This window comes from Mauremys mutica, chromosome 1 (assembly GCF_020497125.1).
Source record: "Mauremys mutica isolate MM-2020 ecotype Southern chromosome 1, ASM2049712v1, whole genome shotgun sequence".
Lineage (NCBI taxonomy): Eukaryota > Metazoa > Chordata > Testudines > Geoemydidae > Mauremys > Mauremys mutica.
The window spans coordinates 318,957,546-318,983,991 of NC_059072.1; the positions used below are offsets into that span (position 1 = coordinate 318,957,546).

General features: G+C 46.9%; 1 protein-coding gene across 1 annotated transcript in view; it reads left to right on the top strand.

Annotated features, from left to right (window-relative positions):
- The first annotated feature begins 14,561 nt into the window (after nt 1–14,561).
- Nucleotides 14,562–26,446, top strand: part of FLT1 (fms related receptor tyrosine kinase 1) — a 152,947-nt gene continuing 141,062 nt past the window's right edge. The window contains exon 1 of the mRNA XM_045016817.1: nt 14,562–14,869. Coding sequence (XP_044872752.1) covers nt 14,803–14,869 — 67 coding nt within the window. The 5' untranslated portion in view covers nt 14,562–14,802. The remainder of the gene's footprint in view (nt 14,870–26,446) is intronic.

The following is a 26,446-nucleotide window of genomic DNA, read 5'->3' on the forward strand; positions in this document are numbered from 1 at the left end:
ACAGACCAAACTTCAAATCTTCAACTCAGATGTTATTTCTGAACAGATGGATGTGAAAAGTGGAAATCCACCAAAGCTACCAAACTGTCTAAATGCCTTTAAAAGGAAATGCCTCAGGAAAAATACTAGGTATGAAATGCAATGAATTCATAACCAATGCTGAGATTCATCAGAATTCAATAACCCCTCATGCCTCGAGTTATCCAGAAAAGAAGATGGGAGTATTTGGGACACATGTTAAGAACGACGCTCTATCTGGGACACACGGCAGGCATGCTATTGTGTAGCTGGAGGAACATAGAAAAGGAGCTGACTCAGAGAATCCCTCCATCAAACAGCACACAGAGAAAGACTTCGCAAGATTGAGGACATGCAAATAGCAGCCCAGGACAGATAGGGATGGCAGAGCCTTGTTTATGCCTCAGACAACATCTCACAGTGTAGGAAGGATTCAGATTCAGAAAATGGGAATAAGGACACCCCCCACGGAGGGCCACTGCAAGTCTTACATTAATAGATTATCTTAAGTATGTTGAGATCCTCAAATGGAGGATGCACTATAAGTGCAAAGTGAATACATTATTAATTACACTTTTAACTTTCTTTTCATTCATAGGTGAATAGACAATTGCAAGAATTTTCCTTTTCCTCTCAGTTACATTTATGGTAGTTTTGTCTCCAGAAATAGTAACACGTTTTGCACAATAAAACCAGGCAATATTCTCTTCTCCTTTTTCTGGAGAAAGCACTGTTTTTTCTCTTTGGCAGGTTGAGCAACAGCTCGTGGTGGAAGGGAGGGGCAAGGATAAGGAAGAAGAATAGTTAATTTTTTTTTCTGTTCTCTGCTAACTTTTGCTGTCATGTCCCAAGTTTCTGTGATATGCAGAAAAACAAAAGTAAAACCAGTATCACCTGCATTTTCCTTACATTTACTGCTTTTAAAATGACAGATCTTAAATAACCACAAAGTGCCCAGTTCCTCAATTTTATAAACCTACATAGGGAGGCAGCATGGCCCAGTGGGATCAGGGTTCTATTTATGGCTCGGCCACTGACCTACTGTGTGAACTTGGGGAATTCATTGCACCACTCTGTGCCTCAATTTTCCTGTGGCTGCACTTGACAAGATTCTCCCTAACTGGATTTGTAACATAGGATTGTCTAAAGCAGACATTCTTGGGCTTTTCCATAGCATGGGCTACCTCATGATAGAGAGAGAGAGAGAGAGATTAATGCCTGGACACCTTCCTTCTGCTTCATGATCACACAGCATCCCTGTGGCAACTTCAGCAAGAGCTTACATGGAAAAGTGATAGGAAAGCATTTAGCTATTTTTAACTCTTCCAGTGGTGGCTCCTGTTTCCGCTCCTCTTTCAAATGGCCTCATCTATCTCTTGTTGAAGTCAATGGAAAGACTCCCATTTGGCTTCAGTGGCAGTGGGATGGAGTCCATAAAGCAGTGGCTACTAGGGGCTCATCCTCCATGTTTTCAGATACTTTTTACAACTGGAATTTTTTTCCCCATGAAGAACCTGGATAGCTATAGAAGCAACTGGAAGCCTGGAGGGGCTGGTTATCCATCACCATGTGAGCTGCACCATGAGTCACAGTTCACTGTGTTAGTTTTTTGGCTTAGTGTTGTGGTGATAGTGGTTATGTTCCAGATCACGTGTCTAACATTGGTGATCAGCCTTTAATAAAAGCTAGGGGGGGAAATCCTCATATTTAAGAGCTTAACATTAAAACTCATTTCTGCCAGCAGGCCTTCAAAACCCTTCACAATGATCAGGCTGCCTGTGTGCAATGATTGCTGCCTCTTACTCTTATCACAACAGTCTTGCTGTTACCTGTGCTCCTCCCATCTCCAGGTTGTATCCAGCTTAGTTTCCCATCCTATACTTAAGCTGTAAACTCCTTGAGGCAAGGATTGTCTCTTCGTTTTCTTTGTGAGAAGTGCCTAGCACATTGGGGATCTGATCCCTGACTAGGGCCTCTAAGCACTAATTCAATGCAAATATTAGATAGTAATAATTAAAAACGAAAATCCTCCCTTGTGCAATACCATGTGAGTATTTTAGACCACAGGTATGGCCCCCATGCCCATAGTATCTGAGCACCTCAGAATTGTTAACATATGTATTTTCCTAACATCCCTGTGAGGTAGGGAAGGACCATATGATTTTACTTATCCTCTTACCCATGGGGACAGGAGGCACAGACAGATACTTGCTCAAGGTCACAGGAGTCTGTTGCAGAGAAGGAAAGTGAACCAGGATCATTAAGATCTGGGGCAAGAGATGGTACAAAAAATCCATCTATAGGAGGAGTGTGTATCTCTCCCTCAATCCCTGAAGAGCTGGTTATTTCCTTGCAGAGGATACAGAAAACGGTCAAGGCTTACTGCTGTGCACAGGACTTCAGAAAAAAACCCAACAATTTTCTGTTCTTACTTAGGGAATCCAATGTTTTTTACACTAAAACCTGATTGGGGTCCTTCTTACATGTTCTCAATGTTCCCCAAGGATTTCCTGCAAACCAGCCATTGTCAGTTCTCTTTAAGGATGTAAAAGAGGAACATCATGTTTCCTTTTTGATTTCGGGTATGCACATTTTCAAAAACTATCTGCATTTTCTCCTAAGTGCCAATTGTCTACTAGGGATTATCAGAGTCAGTAAAAACAACTGAAATCCTAGATGCAGTGTAGTGTAGCCCTCTTGGTGCCAGGACATTAGAGAGACAAAGCGAGTGAGGTAATAAGTATCTTTTATGAGACCATCTTCCCTTGGTGAGAGCCGTAAGGTGTCAGCCCCATAGAGCTCTTCTTCAGGGGTGGGAAAGTTGGAGGAGCTGTGTGTGGCTGGAAAGCTTGTCTCTCAGCAACCGAAGCTGGTCCAATAAAGATATTAACTCATCCCACCTTGTCTCTCTGATATCCTATAGTCGCTAGATAAGTCTGAGGGAGAGAGGCAATTGGAAAAAAAATAGTGGAGACCAAATCGTCTGAACTATTCAAGGACCTGATCCTGTAATGGGAGTTCTGTCCCAATAAGCTGGGGGGACTTGGCTCTTACTAGGAATCTTTGTGGATAACAACAGAAAACTTTAACAATAAATGAAAAGAAGAAAAAACAGCCAAGTTTTCCAGCCCTGCCTTCTTTTGCACTCATTGCAGTTGTTTGGTCTAACCTGATCTGTATGTGAGGGGGGTAAAGTCAGAATGTGGTTCTGCTTTTGTGAATGGTGGGGTTGGGGGCTTGTGTGTGTGTGTTTGTTTGTTTTTTAAGCCCGTGACAGGAAGGAGTGTTTCCCAAGCTGCCTTTGGCAACCCCGCGACTCTTCTTGAGCTGTTACTTATCTCTTCCTGCTCAGAAACGTCTGCGGCTCGCGTGTGCTCCTGGTGCTGTGCTTCCTGCGGCACCATCCCCAGCTCAAGCGCTAAACCCGGGTCCAGCTCCACGGGCGGGATTTGTGGTGCGCCCACGCTGGGAACGGGTTATGGGTCTCTGCTTTAGTGCTTTTTCCGAGCTGGGGCAAAGGCTCCGTTTCTGGTCAATCCCCCCGCCCCCATCTTCCCAGATAAACAATCGCATTTGTGAAAAAGTAGCTGACAGGCTCCCATTAGTAAAGGAGTCAAAAACATGCACGGGGCAGATTTCGCGTGGGTGCCATTTCCCATCGTATCAGTGGAGTAACAGGCCCCGTGGCTACTCCCCCACTTTAGTTTCCATGTAGCAAGAGGTGGCTAAGAGGAATCGCGTTGGTTGGAGTCCTGTGATGGGGATTGTTGCGATGACAGACAGATAAAGGAGCCTCTCGCTACACCCCAGCCGGCCCGTGGGAGATAAGTCCCCGTCGGAAGTGACTCTCTCGCGCTCAGGGCATCAGCCACGAACGAATCATCACGAGCCCAGAGAGGGACGTGTCCCACCTGGTTTCTATCCAGCGATCCAGGCTTTCTTCGTGCGCCCGGCACACGGGGCAGGAAGAGGCTCCTGGACGCCTTTGCGCTGGGTCGCACACAGGGGAAGCGTTCCCAGCGCTGGCTCCGTAGGGAAAAGACTGGGCAAGAGCGGGGGTGTGTGTGTGTATCTCTGTCGGTGTCTGTGTGTGTACCTCCCTCTCCCAATGAATGTGTGTGTGTGTGTGTGTGAACGTCCCTTCTCCCAGTGAATGTGTGTGTGTGTGTGTGTGTGTGTGTGTGTGTGTGTGTGTGTGTGAGTGAGTGAATGTTCGTTCTCCCAATCAGGGCTGCCCAGAGGATTCAGGGGGCCTGGGGCAAAGCAATTTCAAGGGCCCCTTCCATAAAAAAAGTTGCAATACTATAGAATACTATATTCTCATGGGGGCCCATGGGGCCCAGGGCCTGGGGCAAATTGCCCCACTTGCCCCCCCTCCGGGCAGCCCTGCTCCCAATGAATGTGTGTGTGAACATCCCTTCTCCCAATGAAGAGGTGTGTGTGTGTGTGTGTGTGTGTATGTGTGTGTGAACATCCCTTCTCCCAATGGTGTGTGTGTGCATGTGTGTGTGTGAATGTCCCTTCCCCCAATGAAGGGGTGCGTGTGCGTATGTGTGTGTGTGTGTGTTTGTGTATGTGAACGTCCCTTCTCCCAATGAATGTGTGTGTGTGTGTGTGTGTGTGTGAACGTCCCTTCTCCCAATGAAGGTCTCTGTGTGTGTTTGTGCGTGTGAACGTCCCTTCTCCCAGTGAAGGGGTGTGTGTGTGAATGTCCCTTCTCCCAATGAATGTGTGTGTGTGGGTGTGTGTGAATGTCCCTTCTCCCAGTGAATGTGTGTGAATATCCCTTCTCCCAATGAAGGTATGTATGTGTGTGTGTGCGCATGTGAACATCCTTTCTCCCAATGAAGGTGTGTGTTTGTGTGCGTGTGTGAACGTTCCTTCTCCCAGTGAAGGGGTGTGTGTGTGTGTGTGTGTGTGTGTGTGTGTGTGTGTGTGTGAACGTCCCTTCTCCCAATGAAGGTATGTGTGTGTGTGTGTGTACATGTGAACGTCCCTTCTCCCCGAAGGTGTGTGTGTGTGTGTGTGTGTGTGTGTGAACGTCCCTTCTCCCAATGAAGGTATGTGTGTGTGTGTGTACATGTGAACGTCCCTTCTCCCCGAAGGTGTGTGTGTGTGTGTGTGTGTGTGTGTGTGTGTGTGTGTGTGTGTGTGTGAACGTCCCTTCTCCCAATGAAGGTGTGTTCCCCAATCTCCTAGGACACACCACCTGTACTTTCCCCACCAGAGATCAAAAGCGCCTCGCTGTTGCAAAAGTCTGTTTTCTCAGGCGTCTTTCTCCGCCGTGGCTTTGTTAAAAGGACAATAGACTCCTAGGTCCCTCTTGTTGGCACCAGTTTTGTATAATACGGGAAGCAGCATTTCCTTTCGGAGCTGGAAAATGAAGGTGGATCGCGCTTTTCCCTTTTTATGACTCATCCGCACGCACCCCGGGAAACTCGGCTCGCTGGTCCCAGAGCCGGGAGAGGAAGCCGCGGAGCAGCGTCCCTCCCGCCTCCTCCCCACTAGACGTGCGGAGGGAAAAGAACTTAAAGGAAGTGAAGCGAAGCGAAGCGGTCCGGCTAAGCCAGTTCCTAACGTCGCCAGCAGGAAGAGAGGTGGGCGCACACCGGTAGCACGCGGCCCGGAGGCACACGCTGGCTCTGCCTTCACAGCTGTACACGCACGTAGATGTCTGCGTGCCTGCCATGTACAACACACACACTGCAGGAGAGCGCTAACCAGGATCTCGGGTCATTCACACGCGATTTCCCGCCGGGGTCTGTCTGGGGCGTGTCGAATAACAATCTCCCCATGCCTTTGCGTGGCTATCCAGCAAGGTAGAAATCTGTGCCCCTCCCCACCCATCTGGGCTGGGCATTTCTTCGCTGGCTTTATGCCGACAATGGCACATTTCCCCCTGTCATTGCGGGATAACGCAGCACGCTGATCAATGGGCCACTTAACCTGCAGCGGCTTTTGGTGGCCTGAAGTTCTCTGTGTTGAGAAGCCGCCGGTGGGATGTAGGTGATGCCTACACTCCTAGCTAGATCCCAGAGCTTTCCCTCACTTGCTGGTCCAGAACCCGGGAGACATAATTACACCTTAATCTGTACATCAAAGCTTCCGCCCTTGTGCTGAAGTAGGGTGACCAGACAGCAAGTGTGGAAAATCGGGACGGGGGTGGGGGGTAATAGGAGCCCATATAAGAAAAAGACCCTAAAATCGGGACATCTGGTCACCCTATGCTGAAGACATATTGGGTCAAATTACTCCAAAGTGTAACTCCCAGCGACTTCAATGGACTCACAGAGTCCAACCGGGCTCACTTTTGTCTTATTGCGGGTCGCAAAAAGGGTCTCTTGGCTCTTTCTCATAAACTGCCTTTCCTGGGCGTCCTTTCAGTAAAGGCTCCTCTCACCTTTCACCAAGACCTGCGGGAACCAGCACACTGGCTAGTCTGCATGCCCAGCTCCTTTGGTTAAAAAAATACACCCTTGTTTTCAATCTTTGTCTGCTTCTGGGGGGGGGGGGGGGGGGCGGGGGGGGTGTTCCTTATTGAAAGACCCTAAAATCCTGAGAGATTATCTTGTTTCTTGTACCACATGGAACGTGTAAAGTGTGACTATACCGGATGAATTTTAATTGGCATCTTCCATTGGTCTAGACACATGAACAATACCTACCACAGTGATACAATGCTCCAGTAATAGAGCATTAAAATATCTCCCCAACCCAATTTACACACCTGGACTATCACACACCTACACAGTTAATGTAAACAGATGTGTGGATTGTATTATATGTCTTTACTTCAAGAAGGGTTTTGTGTCAATAAGGACTGTAAGTGTGTGTATGTGTGTGCGCGCAATACACATTTCTTCAAGGCTTGATTGTCCACTAAATGGTGTATTCCTTATCCCCTTGCAGCAGACAGGCAAGTGAGTGTTTGGAGTCAGAGATTCCACCTGATTGCTCCATAGGGATGTGGGGTGTCCACATGTACCCGCACATTGGGACTGACAGGGGGTGAGTGGCAAACTCCATGGATCTTCTTGGGTAATCCACAGGAATCCTACCTCCTCGGAGCTTCAAGGCCCCTCTTCTGCCATAGCCTCCCTTCTGGCTGCTCCCACCCAAACCTTCCCTCAGGAGTGGGGCTGGTATTTGTGTTGAGTGGTATAGCCCATAAATAATGCAAACAGCCAGGAATTCTCTTAGGGTTAACCAGTCCCAGGCCTCAGCTACAGAGCACCCCCAAAGGGTGTCACTGAGGTGTGGGGAGAGAGGGGGAAACCATGGCACAGCTTCAGTGACTCTTCTTTGCCCCAACCCCCACTATCTCCATCTGTGGCTTTTTGTTCTCCCACATAAGAGGAAACATAGGGGATTGTTTCACTCACAGTGTGGAAATAACATTATGTTATTAAGGTCAAATCCCACTTCTCACTGTGAGCCTCTGACACAACTGGAAGGGAAACACATCTCCCACATAACTTTTCCTGTCACTGTGAGTTTCTGGTCTATGATTTTAAAGGAAATTAAATGTTGGAAAAGTGACAGCAAACTTAAAAGTTACCTCAGGTTGCAATATAGAGTAAAAACAATTGTAACCCATTGTGTGAATATTTAAGTGAAATGGAAACCACAAAAGATGCTTTAAAATACACACACACACATACAAACACACAAATGTAATAACAAAGCTAGTTCAAATGACAGGAATTTCCCATACTAATAGTTCTGCTTTATTGAAGTTTTCAAGGTTTGCAGTAAGTTACCAAAAAAACCCCCAAAACTCCACATCCGCAAGCCCGCCAACAATAACCAACTCAAAAAAGGCTGTTTGCTGCTCTCTCAGACAGTGTAACCATCCTTATACCTTCTCTCACAGAACTGCAGCCTGACCACTTCCAGCTGTGTAACTGAACAAGTGGTAGCAGCAATGGTGTAGCGAGTCTACCAACCGTTCTGTCTCGGGTACACATGGGGTACCGTGCCTACCATGCCAGCATTACAGGGCCTGTACAGTGTTACACCTAGCCCAGAGTTCCCAGGAGGCTCCCAGGAGGCTGGCGTCTATTGTAGATGACTGTTTCCACTTGTTCACTTTGTTATTATTATGGGGGGCCAGGATGGAGCCATTCATGGATATGATGTGGGGGTGGGAGCTACGTCCTGCTATACCTCATGCTCACATTTCAGCTGCCAGGGAAACCACTAGCCACTGTTGTATGGCCTTTATGCTTGGAGGCCCAGCGTCTATTACAATGAAGGAAACCCTGACTCTCTAAGGGATGGTGCTTGAGGAGGTCAGGTCTAAGGAGCTTTTGCTTTTACTTTTAACACACTGCTTCTTTTGATGGTCTAGTTTCTTGTGGAGTTTTCTTTTCTTGAATATTTTAGAGTTTTGGTTTTTGTGGTTATTTTGCTGATCTTCTGGTTGTCTTCCCCCCACACCACTGAAATGCTATGGGAGGTCCTGGGAGTAGAACCAGCTGGATCCTTCCCTGAGGTCCAGTCTGTTCCCGCACAGCTTACCCTGGTCTACTTCATGTAGCAGTGCTCACCGCGAAGGTACATATCAGCAGAGCGAATAAGGGGAGGAGAGGTCCTTAGTAAGGTTGGGATTCCAGACGAGACAGCTGCCTTGCTGTAATGCCACCCAGCCACTCGTAAAATAAGATCATGCCCGCGTTGCTGTGTGTCTGTATGCACACTGTCTCTCCTTTGTGCATGTAGATGTAGTGGGTATGCTTCCCAACCTTTCTTTATTGTATTTGTGTTTTGCAGGAGATAAACAACCTGATGGATCTAAAATGCAATAAAGTTTCGGATATGTTTGTAGCTATTCAGCAACAATTCTCAAACACTCTTCTTGTGGAACAAATTGTCTAATGTTTTTACATAAGATGTATATTGTAATAGCACTTTCCTGTCAACAAGTTCAGTGGGGACTGGGTAAGGGAGGAGCGCTGGCATACAGCCTCGTGGCCACGCGTGGCAGAGGGAGCAGGTACATAACAGGCAGGGATGTCATTTACTGTGGGACAAGGCGGGAAGTTGCCCCTACAGACTTTTCATAGGTTTATGTGCTCCATTGTGTCTTCCACGTTTGGCACCCGTCCCTGACTTTGCAGGATACATAACCTCATATAATGTTCTGTATGATGACACAACTTTTCTCCTCTCTCCCCCTGATTTTTTCTGAAATGACTCTGATAATAGGGCAGAGCCAAGACCAGCCAGCTATTACCTTGCATGTTTTGGGCCTGCATGCAGCTGGGAAGTGCTCTGAGCTGTCCAATCTGTCACTGAATGATGGGCAGGAACATGGTGGGACTGACCTAGAAGGACTAATTGCAATGTGGTGGGAGATGAGGTGCTCAGCCTGGCTAAGAGAAAGTGCAGTCACAACAGCGGGTGTTCATCTTTGTAGATCCTTTTGTGTGTGGCTGCACAGTATATAACAGATGTGCCAGGGGCTTGCAGTGGTGGTTGCAACGGCTAAATGCTGTAGTGCAGATGAGGCTTTCACAGCCCTGTCCTCACTGTGTTTGAAAACAGTGTCGAACTCTGCTAGTCTTGAGTGCAGCTTTTGAAATGGGCTTTCAATATGGGGCATGCCTGATGTTTCAATTACTATTGATAATAGTCATGACTGGCTGATTGTGTTTGAACCATGTTTTAATGACCTGGTTTTCAAACACTACTCCTTTGCAAGGGGGATGATGGAATGGCGTGTGAAAAATAATTATAATGAATGGCACAAGAACACATGGATATAAGCTCTTCATCAACAAGTTTAGGCTTGAAATTAGACAAAAGTTTCTAATCCTCAGAGGAGTGAAGTTCCAAGAGAAGTAGTGGGGGCAAATAACCTGACTTGATTTAAGACTGAGCTCAACAAGTGCATGGAGGAGATGGTAGGATGAGGTTGCCTATAGTGACATATGGCCCATCCACAGTTGCTCTTAGCAAACATCTCCAGCAGTCAGAGATGGGACACTAGAAGGGGAGGGCTCTGAGTTACTACAGTGAATTGTTTCCCAGGTGTCTGGCTGATGGGTTTTGCCCACATGTTGAGGGACCAACTGATCACCATATCTGGGGGCAGGAAGGAAGTTTCCTGTAGGTCAGACTGGCAGAGATGCTGGGAGGGCTTCGCCTTCTTCTGCAGCATGGGGCATGGGTCACTTGCTGGTTTGAACCAGAGTAAATGGTGGGTTCTCTGTAACTTGAATTATTTAAATCAAGATTGGAGGACTTCAGTAACTCAGCCAGAGGTCATGAGGCTATTATAGGAGTGGGTGGGGTGAGGTTCTGTGACCTGCAATGTGCAGGTCAGACTAGATGATCATGACAGTCTCTTCCGGCTTTAAAGTCTCAGAGTCTATAAACTATCCAGCTGTCCCATTGGAAAACACGCTGAAAAGGCAAGAGAGCTACATGTGGACCTTGTTGCTATGGACATGAGCATGGTATAAATGCCTACATGGACTGAACAGATAGAGGGTAGGTGCTACAATAGGCAGTTGGGTCTGGTGGCTGTACATAAATGTCACTCTTTGGTGGTGATGGAGTTCTGACCTTAGCAGGGACCACTGCTAACCCTGTGGCCCCTCAGTCTGGTGGCTAGACAATCAGATTTGCCAGCAGTGAGTATGGGGTCATATAATGCCATTGGCCAGGAAGTTTCGTTGCAGGGCAGGTACAGAGCTCCCTCAGATAGTACTGACCTTTATATGCTCTCTCTGCCTGAGTGAACACCTTGTTTCTCTCTCCACCCTTCCCATATATAATTGCTTAGTTTCTTTTTTTAGTGTGCCCACTGGTGAGGATCGTCATTTCTGGGGAAGGTGCTTTGTCATCTCTGTGGTTTTGCTCCCACTGAAATGACCCTGGTTTTCTATCTCAACCACCACTGGAATCAGGAAGGAATTTCCTGCTAAAATGTTCCCACGCTAATTTGGTTTTATGGAAGTTTGTGTTTTGCCTCAAGTGGATTTCCCCTCTCTTAAAGGTCCAGGGGAGTTTCATGCACATATATTCATGTCCCAGCATATATATTGGGGTTGGAGTATATAGCCTTTGCTAATAAAGCATTTTCCAAGGGGGAAGCTATATCAAGTGATCTGCCCCACCCAGTGGGCATATGTTGAGAGCTTTAAACTATTCACAGCTCCTGAGTGAGATCACTAAGTTTACAGTGGATGGTGTTTTACATTTTCATGAAAACCCAATATACCATGTATGACCATCACTGCAGCATGAGTAGCAAGTCCCTAGGTCGAGCATACCAGTGGCACTAGCTCAGATGGAGCAGTGTAATGACTTGTAGGGCAGTCCAAGTCACCAGTGCACATTAGTCCAGGGCGAGTTTGGCAAAGACTTCTTGCTGTGGGTACGTTTAATTTGTTATCAGTCAACACTTCTGGCAATTGGACCCTACATGACACATCTATCTCTGACTGTGCTGTGCCCCAACACCAATGCCTACACAAGGCTCCTTTTCGCAAACACCAAGCATTTAGGAGCTGAGTACTGAAAATGCAGGCCCAATTCAGCATTTAGCTGAGATTTCACTAACATGGTAATGGTTTGGGGGAGAGCTGGGAATAATTTTTACGAAGAACTGACTTGGAAGAAGTTGGAATTAATTCAGCAGCCAAATATATTCTTTCTTCTTCTCTTCTGTTAGGTCAGCATTAACACTGAACACCCTGCAGCATACTCACCTCGGAAAGGCCCCAATCCTATGCAGGAATATTTAGGTTACTCGCTGAAAAGTGGCTACAGCGAATGGTTTGCTCATCCTGTGTTTATCTTCTCCATAGCGTGCTCTGTATAATACTGGAGGCTTAGTGTTCTTGGGTCCTGGCAAAACAATTGTACATACTGTTTAACCAGAATGGTTGGGTAGAAGCCAACTTACTCCATAGCAGGAACAAGGGCATGCACAGTAGTTGGTACTACTGTGTTGTCAGCAGTGTGAACAGTAATAGTGGGTTAAAACTGCAGGGGGATCAAGAGCATTAACACCCACCTTTTCAGACCTGTGGTGCCTTGAAGTTGGTGACTCTCTGCAATTTCAAAAACAAGTAGATCAGCTGCTAGAGGCATTTCCTACCCCTCACCAAGGGCCTGTAAAACTACAGACTAAGCAACTAGTCCCAATCAGCCCTTCAGCAGAGATGTTTGTCTCTGCTACATTTTCAAGATGTTTTAGTCTCAGTTGTGAAATCTGGCAGGTTTCCTTTCTAGCATTTGGTAATATTTTTTTAACCAAATGTTAGAAAACACATTCCCCACATTTCATTGCCAAAGGGACTGTGACAGCCCTTAAAACGTGAGCACAAAAATGTCTATACGCCAGATCGGGGGCTAAGGTTCTGGTGCAAAATAATCACACTGAAGGCAGTACACCTCTCCCCCTGCTTGCCAACTGCTCCATCAGCAGGTGTGTACATCTATTTGATACTGACTCTTCTGTAGATCTGTGGGTTGCTTATTTAATATCTATATTCCAGTAACACCAACCACAACCATTAAGATCAGGGCCTAAATAAATAGACAAGGGCAGTCTGTAGACCTGACAATCTAAATAGAGAAGATAGGGAAACAGTACTACATAAAATTAAACAAAATCTTGTAGGTACTTCCCAGACCACCCTGCTCCTCTACCCACACAGTATCCAAGTGCCTGGGCCAATGTACTCTGATTTGCCCTCCTTCCACCTGACCCATGCCATGCAAGTGTTTGTTTAGTATTTAATCCTTCCTGTTGTATTTTATCACCATGCGTTTTGTTTTATTTCAATGTCTGTTGTCTAGTTCTCTGCATCTCCCTTTCAGGGTTATTTCAATCCTTCATCAGCACCCCCGCCCTTTTCTGGCTTCCACTGACCACTTCTGCAGATATCATGGGCTCTGAAAGTGCGTTCTTCCTGCGCTGCTTCTGCTCTGCCTCTCTGTCTCTTCCTGGGGTCCCCTGAGGGAGGAAGCTGGTCTGTCCTGCCTCTGTGGTCTGGTGTCGGGAGGCGTCAGGGTGCTTGGTGTCCCAATGTCAGAGGTCTCCTGCTGCTGCCCTTCCCTCTCTGTCCTGGGAAGCAGGAATCGAATGCGTCATCCTTTGGGGAAAAAAGCAGCCGGGCCCTTCCTACACGGTCTGTGGGGATGAGAGTGGAGGTTTCTGTATATACACATCTTATTTCTGGTCACAGTATTGAAAATACAGGATCAAGTCCTTAGATAAGTCACAGTCATAGTCCCCGGAGTTCACACAGACACTCTGATCTACTATTTTTAAACTTGAACTACTCATTTAAAAGCGGGCGTCGTCCGTTTTTCCTGCACAGGATGGTCTCGGGGGGCTTAGGCAGCTGGGGGTCTATCCCTGGCGCTGTCACAAACGCCCCGTGACTTTGGACAAGGTGCCTGGGTGCCTCCATTTCCTTTTTAATCTGTACCATGGGGGACATTAGCACCTACCCTGCCCCACAGAGGGCGAGGGGGCACGCCCGGCACTCAAGCCAGGCACAGGAGCACGGCAATCGGCACCGTGCCGGCAGGCACCTTGCCTGTCCCCGCGCCACAAGCTCCTCGAAGCATCCGAAGGCGTGTGGGCAGGTTCTCCGGAGCATCTCCCGGCCGAGCAGCCGTGCCAGGCTGCCCCAGTCCGGAGTGTCCCGAGCTGGGCCCTGAGCGGCGTTCAGCGCTGTGGGGTGACCGGGGAGGGGAAGCTGAACCCATCCCACCCCAGCTGGTGCGCGGTAGGATCTGAAGCCGCTCCCCGGCGGTGAAAGTCCGCTCTGCGCTCAGCGCCCGACCCAGCCCGCGGTCCTTTACCTGGGAGACGTGCAGGGCAGCACGGTGCCCGCCGGCGGAAAGGTCCCGCCGCCAGCATGGCACCCGGCTGCAGCCGGACGCTCGCGGCTCCCATCCCCCGGTGCCCAGGGGATGCGCCGGCAGAGAGAGCCGGGCCGGGCGGTCCCCAGCGCGGCTGGGCTGGAGTGGGGCCGGGCCCCTCGGGCGGCGATGGAGAGGCGCTGCCCAGCCCGGCTCCGGCTGCTGCCTGCTGGGTGGGGTGGGGCCGGGGGTGATAACAGACCCAGGCGGAGAAAAGGCAGATGGACAAGGACACACGTGTGTCCAAGCCCGGCTTGCGCCAGGCGCCGGCCGGGAGCGCAGCCGCCCTTGGCTGCAGGAGCGGAGCGGGGGGTCTCCGTTTGGGGGGACCGAGAGCGATCGGGGTGACAGGGGGCGGCATGGGTGGGGGGCCGCGCAGCCGAGCTGACCTCCCCCCCCCTCCCGAGAGAGGCCGGGAAGTGGGCACTGCCTCCCAGCCGGAGTCACTCCTGCGCCGGAGTCACTCCTGCGCAGGCAGCGGGGCACGGCAGGGGGCCGAGGCACTGCCGGAGGGGCCGGGGGGCGCCAGGCTATGTAGGGGAGGGGGGACCCGGTGACGCAGGGAGAGGAGGGCGTGATCCGCCGGGAGGATGTGGAGGTTATAAATCAGCCGGGCGGCAGGCAGCTCCCTGTGAAGGGATGTCCGCGGGAGGTTAAGCGCGCAGCTGGACGCGCCCTGCGGAGCTGAGCGCAGCGTTGCCCCGGGGCTAGGCGGCTGCTGGATGGTGGTCTCTCTCCGGGACCGGCTGCTCCGCTAGCTTCGCCACCGCGGGCAAGGCGAGCCCGGCCAGGCTGCCGGAGGATCAGCCCCTTTGCTGGGTGTCCCTGAGCCGCGTCGTCTCTCCCAGCGGGCTCGGGCGGAGCTCTCCCACCCTGCGCGCACCTCCCGGCAGGACCATGGGCAGCCGGGCGCTCGCAGGTGCCATGCTGTGCGGGCTGCTGGCACCCGCTCTCCTCCTCGCAGGTAAGTGACCCGTTCCCCTGCGGGCTGCGCTGTCGGGCCGGGGGGCGGCCGGAGCTAAGTGGTCCAGGAGGCAGCAGGCTGCGCTTGCTCTGCGCCCCAGAGAGACACCCTCCAAGGCAAGCCCGTGCCCCTCCTTGGGGGAGTGTGGCACGCAGGGGGCCCCAGCCGCACGGCATCTCTCCTCACCCCCATGGTGCCCAGTCTGGACCCCGCTTCCCACCCCATGTTCCCTGCTGGAGGCTGCTTTGCTGCGCACACCCGATTACCCCGGGACACTCTCTGGGTGCCCAGACGAGTCTCTGTCCCTATTGCTGTGCAAGCCGGTTCCCGGGATGCCCCTCGGAGCTGTCCCGTGTCTGACTCTCACGGGCAGAAAAGAAATCTCGGGGAGACGCTGGATCCTGTCGATCTGTGTCCCCAAGCCCCCAACTTGTAGCATCAAAACAGAGAGCTCCCGCCTTGCCAAAAATCCGGACCCCGATGAATCCCGGGCAGTGAGCGCCGCAAAAGCCCGGTTCCAGCACGGGGCTCCCGCAGGATCTCGTACAATCTAAACAGACAACCGCTGTAGCCGCACTTCCCTGGAGAAATCTGGACTCTGATACATCCTGGCCCAACAGTACGGGGAAAAAAGACACATTTAGTGCCCTGATCCTGCCCATTTTAATCCCAGTTCCGCAAAATTCCTGTTTTAACAAAGGAAAAAATGTAGCAACTATTAGCGAACTCGAAAATCCAGACCCTATTGCAAAGGGGTGCAGCAGCCCCGCAGAAAGATGTATCCGGCACCTAGATACGGCTGGGAGGGTTAAAACTCAAAGCCTTAAATTCTACCAGAAAAGAAAAGCACCAGCTCCAACCCCAATGCAAAGATCCAGATCCTGATGTATCCTTGGTAACTAACACCGCCAGGACATAGATCCATCAAAGCAGAGCTCTGGACACAGATTTATCTGTAAAGAGAATAAAACTTTGCGGATCTAGGTGAAAAAAACTGGCGATATCATGCTGGCTCCCGGTCCATGTTTGGATTTTACAAGTGCTTGTGTGCGGAGGTGTATCAGGGACGAGATTTTTTAGCAAGGACTGGAAGCAGCTACATTTGGTTTCCATTTTTCCAACAGAATGTAGAGATCTGTGGCCAAAATTCCCTGGATCCGATAAAACCCAGATTGCTCTTGCATCGGGATGTGTTGGAGCCTGGATTTTTTTCTGGTCACGTAGGAGAAGCAATATGTGTTGTCTATTTTGATGGTACAATTTGGGGGTTTAGGACCCAAAATAGTAGGACGAGCAGGGCGAAGTGCTAATTAGCTGGGGTGCACCTGAGTATGGATTTTTTGCAGTGGCATGCTTGCTTTTCTTGGTGCTGGAACAGAGCTTTCCAGATGAGAGGTAAAGTCATCTGCAGGTTCACGGGAGTGGACCAGGCACAAGGAGATCTTGAGTTTGAATGAGAGAAAATACTAAAATGCATATGGAACCTAGGGCCAAATAGAGACTTCTTGTAACTATACTGCAGCCAGGTATGGATTTGCCACATAATGGGGAGCAAATGTAAAGTCTGCAACACAGAAGAAAATTGCTAATTGAGATTAGCCTCAGAGAGGAGACTAGATTAGCGACCTTTTGTTCAATGTAATGACTGTGCTAAGGGGCAGGCGGATCAGAGTTTCTAAGTAAGTGGCAAACATTTTTACATGAGAGTAATCAACTTAAACTGTTGCATTATTTATTATAAATTAGTTGCATGGAGGAGTTGTAGAACCATTGAAATGTTACATTTTCTTGCAAACTATTCTACTTTATCGCTTCAATCAATTAAATCCAGAATAAATAGATGATGACCAATACATTTATAAAGGCTGAGCTAATTTCCTAAAACCATGGCAGTAATGCAAATAGTTTGTGTAAATGAGTAAAACAACCCCAAAATATTTTGTTCTTGCATTGAAACTTAGTTCAGATTTTGACTTGAAAGCATTGAGAATACAGATCTGTCAGCATGTCTACAATTACAGACAGTAGCTCAAATCCTGCCAAGTGATTTTCAGTTGGGATGGGTAGCTGGTGGTTGAGCATGGGTACTCTGGCAGACTAACTACATGATTTGGTCATCATCAATCCTGCAAAATCTTCTATTCTGTCACATGCTATGTAGTAGATCTCCCAGAAGGGGTGATAATGCTCCTTTGAAGTCCATAGCAAAACTATTGATGACTTTAATTTTGAGCAGGATCAGCCCCTGAATACTAAAGGGGTGAGGAATTGGGTGTTGGGGAATTACATGTTAAAGTAAAAGCACTGATTCTCCATAGACTCTTACTCCCATTCCCTGTAGGAGATCTGGGAAGGAAATGATTTTCCCACCCCATGTCAATTTTTGAGAATCAAAACATTTCCCCAGTCTGCACTGGGAGGAAACAGAGACCTTTCACACAGTATCATGAAAAACCACTTGAGGGAGGACACCACCTTAGACTAGCCAATAGCCCAGTGGTCCGGGCACTCATGTGGCAAGTAGAAGACACAAGTTCAAGTCCTTACTCTGCCAGCAATGCCCATCTGCTATGTACATCGGCCAAACTGGACAGTCTCTAAGGAAAAGGATAAATGGACACAAATCAGACATTAGGAATGGCAATATACAAAAACCTGTAGGAGAACACTTCAACCTCCCTGGCCACACAATAGCAGATTTTAAGGTGGCCATCCTACAGCAAAAAAACTTTAGGACCAGACTTCAAACAGAAACTGCTGAGCTCCAGTTCATCTGCAAATTTAACACCATCAGCTCAGGACTAAACAAAGACTGTGAATGGCTTGCCAATTACAGAACCAGTTTCTCCTCCCTTGGTTTTCACACCTCAGCTGCTGGAACAGGGCCTCATCCTCCCTGATTGATCTAACCTCGTTATCTCTAGCTTGCTTCTTGCTTGCTTATATATACACCTGCCCCTAGAAATTTCCAATGCTTGCATCCGAAGAAGTGGGTATTCACCCACGAAATCTCATGCTGCAAAACGTCTGTTAGTCTATAAGGTGCCACAGGATTCTTTGCTGCTTCTGATTAAGACCAGGAATTCTTAAATGTGACTCTCCTATATCTGAAGTGAGCACCTTGATCACCAGGCTATTGACTGTTCTAGGGTGGGGTTTTTACCAAATGGTAAAAATTAAACCTTTGATGCCATATTAGGGCCTGATCCTGCAGTCCTTGCACACTTATGACTCCCATTTAAATCAATGGGGGTTTGACGTGTGGAAGGGCTACAGGAGTCTAACTAAAGATTCTGCAGTCCTCTTCTCTTGACCTCTCTGGAGGGTTTTGTCTGAATCAGAGCTAAAGGACTGGGCCCAAGCCCCTTACTAATAGATCCATATATGAGGCGAGTGATAGAAGAACCAGAGACCATGTATATTCAGAGAGGCTTCAAACAGCGAGATCAGCTAATATATATCTTCATTTTTAAATGACAGCACAGAGCGAAAGCTGGCCTCCTTGAATCTGCACCCTTGTCCTACTGAAGTCAGTTGAACCAGCAATGGAACTAGGACTGAGCACTAAGTTAGAATGAGAAATAGGAGACTAGATAGCTTCACTTGCTAGTCACTTTACACATTAACTTTTGTTATCATTTTTACTGCAGTGGCAGCAAGGGTCAGGCCCCACTGAACTAGATGTTCTACAATCACGGTCCCTGCCTGGAAGAGCTTACAGTATAACTCAAAACAAGATGTAACAAATGTATTGACCAAACAATAGGAGGGAAGAGATAATGATAAGAAGATCATGTGGTTATGTAAGATAGTGATGTGCCTGACCTGATGTTTCCAAATCATATGATTTAAAACAATCATGTTTCCAAATCATATGATTTAAAACAATATCAATGATCCCTGAGTCTTCCTCCCCCATGCAATCTTTAGTTGGCTGATCTCCTGTAGGCATCACAGCAGAGTTATATCTTGAGAAGGAATTTTAAGGCGGAGAGGTTAGTGGCCTTATGTTCCCAAGGACATTTCCTGTGGCAGGGCAGTGTGTAAGAAGTAGTTGGAGCATATGTTGGAGAAGACGACAAATGGTCATACAAGGCTGGCATAGCTGATGGGGCAGAAGGCAACAGGACAAGGACTGTCTTATGGTCCTGCCATTCACAAAGTGTATAGAGTCTGATTCACCATCCGGGTCCTGTCAGTGGAATGATGTGAGCCTCCTGGCAGCAGAAAGTTTGCCTAGCATGGAAACAAGGGGTGCAGTGTCACAAGGCAGTCTTAACCCCTTCTCCACCAGCACGCCTGGAGCAGCAGTGCAAATCCACAGGTCTTGCTGGGAAGGGGCATTGCTAGGACATGCAGGGGACATGGCGATTCAGTGTCTGTCCTGGGGAGCTTTCACAGGTGGGATGGCTGTGGAGCTCAGGCTTGAGTTTCAAGTTGTGTATTCTTTTAGGATGATTATTGTGGCACGATCTGTTTGACCTAGATGTGAATTCCCCCTCAGGTGCCAGAGCCTTCCTAGCCACAGGGGGCTGCACTTTGCACTTACATGTGCCTGCAGGGGTTAATCAGTCCCACTGTCTTATTAGGACTGGGAGCAATAAAAGAACCCAAGAGCTGGACATCCAACATCCCTTGCATTTCAATGACTGTTGGGCACCTGACTCCCTCCTTGAAAAATTCCAGCCTACATTTACATAAAGCTGGAGGATTAGAAGCTGGTGTGGAACAGAAACATCTATTCTTCCATTTATACACAGGATTTAAGCCTCTAACATTTAATAGTACTAATGGGAATCACCCATGGTATTACCCTGTGGTATTTTGTCAAGATGCTCTGTATAGTATAGTTCTATAGAGCCAAATTCTGCTCTCATGTACGCTGGTGTAAATCTGGAGTAAGTACATTGAACTCAGCTGAGCTGCTCCAGATTTGCACTAGTGTTGATGAAAATCAGCATTTGGCCCATATGGTAAAGATGACTTGCACACCCACAAACGTTCAATACATTTACCATTTTTAATTGGTGACGTGAGAAGAGATTTTTTTTTAAGCTCAAAATGCTCATGAACAAATGTGACCTTTGCTTTGTCAGACTTTTCAAAGACCAGAACTAGGGTCTTTGTAGCAGGTGCGGCGAAATGTGTGGGCCATGTGTGTAGGACAGAAGGCACTGCTTGCTGCTTTCTAGAACAATTGCTGACTCCTCACACTTCTATGCAGTTTGGAAATTGCAAGCTCTCAGAGTATCAGACTGTTGGTTTTCATGTCAGGCTGAGATAGTGATAGTGAAAGGAAATGAAAGGGAGAGGGGTGATTGAGAAAGGACTTGAAAGACAGGGGTATGGCTCAGCATTGCAGAACTCTGTCTCATGGGCTGTGGGCGGGATTCTACTGAGGAAATTGTTCCTTTGAGTCTGCTAGAGATAGGCGTTGAGACTTCCTGATGCAACCCAGAAGAAAGCAGGAAGCAGGGATTGCTGCAAGAGTGGGGGAAGGTTTCCCATCAAGAGAGGGATGTCTGGCAACCACAGTCAACTGTTGGACCATTTCTCTGCAGCTATGCACCAAGAGTTCCTTTACAAACACACTTTATCTTTATTTTGTCCTTTTTTGACCATCTGTGTGATATTTCTACACTACAAAGCCCCAAGCTAAAGGGGGAATGGCTGCTTGTGTGAGCATATATGAGAATCTCTTCCATTTGACCATTTAAAGTAACTTACAAACACTTTATTAATCAACCTAAGAAATGACCTTCCTCAGCATTTAACAACCAGGAATGGGTTAGCTTTTCCATTTACTGGGTGTGAACTGCTCATTCTGATGCTGCCCTAAAATCTATTACCTTCACATCTTCAGTTGTTGGTGCCAAGGGGCATTCTCGATCTTCTCTTACCAAGATGTAGAAAGTCAGTATCATTCCCCCGCCCTGGAAAGGACTATCATGGTGCAAAGCCAGTACATAGCCCTAGACCCTCTCTCCCTCTCAGTATGATTTGTTCATGGCAAGACGGGAGGAAATATACCAGCTGAATGTAAAGGAAAGCATGATTTTGCCTAATATATTATCAAAGTAATTCAAGACCATTATAAATCCTTGTGAATCTATTACTTCTGTCCATTCTGTTTCTCAGAACTTTATCTGCTTTGTGTTTATGAAGAAACACATTTGACATCCCAGTTCATCTTAATTCTTCAAAGTAACCTGCCACTAATTCCTACCCTTGGGCAGATTTTTTTGGTTTTGTATAACATACCCTCACAACAGGTGTACTCACGTGTAATGCCAGTGATAATAATTTATATTTGTATCGAGCTTTTCCTCTGGAAGGATCCCAGCATGCTTTTTGAAAATGGGACCAATCTGGCAAACAGCTATTCATACATACACCTAATTACTCCTAAGCAGAGTCTCTTGGAATTCAGTTACACAACCACATTATCATCTTCTCTGCCCATGGCCCCTGCACATTATCAGTAAATTCACTCAAGTGTTACTGCAGCCTGAGGCACAGTCATTCTGCCCCTGCTCCTTTCCCCCACCCCCTGGGGAACTTCACTGGAGGACATCAGCTGGTTGGGGAGGACATTAGCTTATTGGGAAGCTCTTGACACGACCAGACCACCCCATTGGCTTCATTAGACAGAAAGTGAGGGAGGAGGGCACAGAGCCTCTCAGACATTGTAGAGGTACAGGATCTCTGAACAGAACTCCCTGTTCTTTTGACAGCTCCCCTGACAGCCCTGCTTTCCTAGACCAGAACTACCAGCTCCACTTCCTGGGGATGAGTGTGGGGAAACTCCATGAGACGAATTTCACATCATTCTCCCTCAACCCCCTTCCTGTGTGATTTCCCATGGAATGGAATGATCCAACTGTTTTTTTTGCATTCTTAATTGAATTATAGAGTCTCCCTGGAAAAGGCTCACACATAATTCTTTGCAATAGTGTTAACACAGGAATTGCCACACTGGATCAGACCAGAGATCCATCTATCCCACTATCCCGTCACCAACAGTATCCAGTGTAAGAGCCTTCAGAGAAGGTGCAAGAAACCCTGCAGCAGGCAGTTATGGAATAACCTTTCCCCAGGGAAGTTTCCTTGAGTAAAGTTGTTTGTGGTAGGATGTAAAACAATTCTGTTAATTAGAGCATTAAAAAGCTGTAGACTCAAGGGTCAAAGGAACTAACATAAACTTGACGCCTGTTTAAGTTAGGTGCCATCAACCTTTATAGTGAGTGTGTATAAAATGATGACTGTCTTTTAATGTATTATGTTATATAACTTTTCCTGGTCTTGTCCTGATATTCAAAATTTGGGGTAAAAAAATCCAGCTCTCCTTGTTTGATGCGATGCTGTGGTATAATAAATTACAATCTGTGTATATTTTCCCCTTGTAAATTGGGTTATATTCATAAAACGGTGCAATCTCATACTCCCTAGATCCTTTCTAGATGGATCTTGCCCTGTTATTATATTGGGGGGGGGAGCGAGGGAGGGGAGGGGAGGTGGAATGGAATGAGCCACCCTGAGGGAACTGTTCCTTTTCCTTCCACACAGGTTTCCTTGTAAGAGAGCATGAACTGGGCCATCAATCAGGTTGTATTTATTGCAGCTCTAATAGCCAAATGTCATTTGATTTGCTGAGATGGAGTTAAATGACTGCCATTAATTTAGCACTGTTGTCCTTTTAGCTGGTTAACAGTCTGAGGTCCTAATCTACTGACAAATCACACACTGGCCCAAAGCAAGATGAGGTCAGTGGTCTGTTTCAGACAACTGCTTAAAGCTGATCTTGCCCTACCACACCTGCCAGAAGGGAGGATGTCCCTAAAAAAAAAAAAAAGGCAAAAGCAGCCTTCAGCACTAGGCTGCCCTGTTAGAGGAAGCTTGGGTATGAGACAGAGAGGATCTAGGCGGTGGGCTGAGCTGTCCTAAGCTAAGTACTCAAGAACAGCCAAACTTCAGGAGAAAAGTCTTGGATTGGCCTTCTTTGTCTGATTGCTGATTTATTTATTAAAGTCCAAACCAGGAAAGGGGGTAAGTCTGAGCCTACACAGGGTATGTGGAGTGTGTCTTAGGCCTGGTCTACACTAAGGCGGGGGGATCGAACTAAGGTATGCAAGTTCAGCTACGCGAATACCGTAGCTGAACTCGAACTACCTTAGTTCGAAGTACTCACCCATCCAGACGCCGCGGGATCAAAGTCCGCGGCTCCCCCGTTGACTCCGCCACTGCCGTTCGCAGTGGTGGAGTTCCGGAGTCGACGGGAGCGCGTTCGGAGTTCGAACTATCGCGTCTAGATTAGACGCGATAGTTCGAACTCCGAGAAGTCGAATGCTACGCGTCGACCCGGCAGGTAAGTATAGACGTACCCTTAGAGGAAGTGGGAAAATCCTTTACACTGAATCTGCTGTTCCTGTTTGACCCTCTAGTTTTAAAAGTCAATAGTTGCATTAGGTTTTTCCTGTGCATGTATCCAGGGCCTTTGATAATGGGTCTGTTTTACAGATAAAAAAAGATGAAAGTAACATTCCTGCATTGTATTTTTTCTTTTAAAGTTACAGCATTTTTGGGGGGTGTTCTTATCTGTGAAATATTGAAAATAATAACAAAAGTCTTGCGCTAAGGGGAAATGCTGCAAGTTTTCTGCTTAGTCACTGAGTTTTCTTCTGTGTCTTGATTAGTGACAAAATGTCAAATAGATGGAACTGGTAGGCTGAAGTGTCAGATGGAGCTAGCGGAAATTAAAGAGTTTGGCTTGTTTAGCCTACAAAATGAAAGCCGAGAGAGGTTATGGTTGCGCTATATAAATACATCAGGGGATAAACACCAGGAAGGGAGAAGAGCTATTTATGCTGAAGAACAATGTCGGTACAAGGACAACTAGCCATGATTAAATATAGGCTAGAAATTAGAAGATTTTTAACCATCAGAGCAGTGAGGTTATGGAACAGCCTCTCAATAAAAATAGTGGGGGGGGGAGAACAATGCAACTGTTTTAAAATTGAGCTTGATAAACTGGATTATATGATGGGGTTGCTGGTGACAGGAGGAGACTGGACTCCATATCATCAGGAGATCCCTTCCAGTCCTATTTTCCCCAGAGAGTTGTAGGCAGAGTTCTGAGTGTTTAGATGTCCATACAAAATATTCCCCAAATCCAGTCTGTTATAACTTGTGTTTTTTTTAATGCAAGAGAAGCTATAATGAATGTTAGAAAGCTTGCTAGGAAAGGAATTGTGTACTCATTCAGTTTAGTTGGAGTGAGGAAACTCATCTGTTTGCTCTATGTAGGAATTTTACGTGACTCATATAGAAGTTTTGGTCTCACTGTATTTACGCTATAGTAGTACCGTACTTTCCAAATACTTAGCTAATAAAGAGACATTTCACAAAACAAACATGATGATTATTTGATGAACATTTATACCCAGTATTAGAATTCAAAGAAAATCATAGCAAGTGATGACAGATGTCATGAGCTAAGAGAATGATAAGGCTAGGGATATGCAGCACACAACCAGTAGAGGTTTGGAGGCGTGATGGTCTTCTCCTTCCATATCCCCGGTAGCAGACCACTAATACACAACTACCCAATGGAACCATGGCTACTCCACATGTTGCAGTGGGCTGAGCAGGCACTGCTCACACCTTACCCACCACCTTTGAATGCTTTGAAGATGTAGGAGTAGCCATGGTTCCATTGGGTAGTTGTGTAGCTCTTGAGGTCATATCGGATCTATCACTCTTGTTGGATTATCAAGTTCTGGAGAGGTCCCTTTTAATACTAAATACAAACTGAAATAAACAAACAAGGAAGCAGCAGCAGTGGCCAGTGGCTCCTGCTGACCAGGAGGATGCAATTATTCTCTAACACAGCCACTGAAACAATCATGAATACCTTTGCCCCTTCTAGGCTAAACAATTGTAATGTGCCAGATTGGTTGGATAAAAAAGGAAACTCTTATTGAAAAGTTAAATTTGTCTCCAATTTTTTTGGAAACTCAGAATTTTGAATTTTGCAACTGAATAGACATGTCAAAATGTGAAGACTATTGATCAGCTAGTATATTGTGAATTGTAAAGGATGGTCCTTGAAAGCCACTTAACAGGTTCAGCTTGTGCAGAATATAATAGTGTGGCATCTGAGTGGAGAAAGTTTCTATGAGCACCTAACTCAGAGCATTGCACTGCTAGCATCCTTTTTATGGTCTTGACTACTTTTGTGGTGATCATAGCAGTCAATGTACAATGGGACCTGGCAGAACTTTGGATGCTGCTAATTGGCAAGCAACTTTGTCATGAACTCAACTGTAACTTTATATTTCTAGATACCATCAACAAAGACATTTACACCTTTAAATAAAATGGCTGCAGGCCAGATTCTTGTGAGCTTTACTTCTCCACTAGGCCAGGGATACCTTCACTCTGCAGTTCCTTCTGAGGAGGAGCCAGTGTTTGGGATGTACATATGAGAATACATACACATACAAGAATATTACTGCTGGAGACTTGTTAGCATGTACCACCCAAGTATGCAGCTGAGAAATTGTCAGAATTGCACTGCCAGAGAGTTTTAACTATTAGGTGTTACAAGTTGCTTGTGTAGCAGCTGGTAATTTTTATTTTTTTCAAAATGCTAAATGCATACATTTTAAGCAATAGTGCAACCACCTCAATCTCAGATCCAGACCTGAGCATATTTGGTGAAAAGGGCCCATTTGGGAGGCTCTGTACATTTTCCTGTCTGTCAAGACCTCCCACAGGCAGTGAGCTACTCATTTGTATATCTGACGGCCTTTGTCTCCAGGACATGGAGCCAGAGCAGGGGCTAATTACCATACACAGGATTTTTCTGACACATGGCAGTAAACTCAGATTTTCAAAATGTGCTGGATCAGGCCCCACTGGGAGATTAGCTCATCTACTCTCATGGTCTGATTATTATGCCCTAAAAATCATTTGATAGTTTAAAGTAGCTCAGATAGAAGTTTGGGGCTTGATGCAAACATTTGTGGGTGAGATTCTTTGGGCTGTTACACGCAGGTGGTCAAACTAGATGATCACAACGGTTCCTTCTGGCTTTAAGGTAAGAATCTGTGAATTATCATTCTGATGTGGCAATGCCCATTTTGTATGCATGTAACTTTTAATGATGTTTTGAACTTGCAAGTAAAATAGAACACAAGGCGGTTGCAAGCAAGGCATACACCAGTTATAGAGCAGCATCAGTGAGAAACAAGGCAGGTCAGCATGAACACACGGTGTGTGTTTCTAATTACTGCTGTTGATACCCTTGCTGACTCCTATAAACTCTTACTACTATATGTAGTGCTACTGCCCTATATAGTTCCATTTAACTTAAAGCTACTATTCCATTATGCTAGTTTAATGAGATGGCCTACTTAAGAGGAAGGGGGGAGGGATAGATCAGAGATTATTTTTAGGCAAAGGTATCATTTAGCTCAGTAATGGAACCAAAACTATGCACAGGTACAACTATTCCAACCAAAAATAAATTGACTTTACCCACTGAACAGCACACAGTTTCTTCAGAAAAGGTCACAC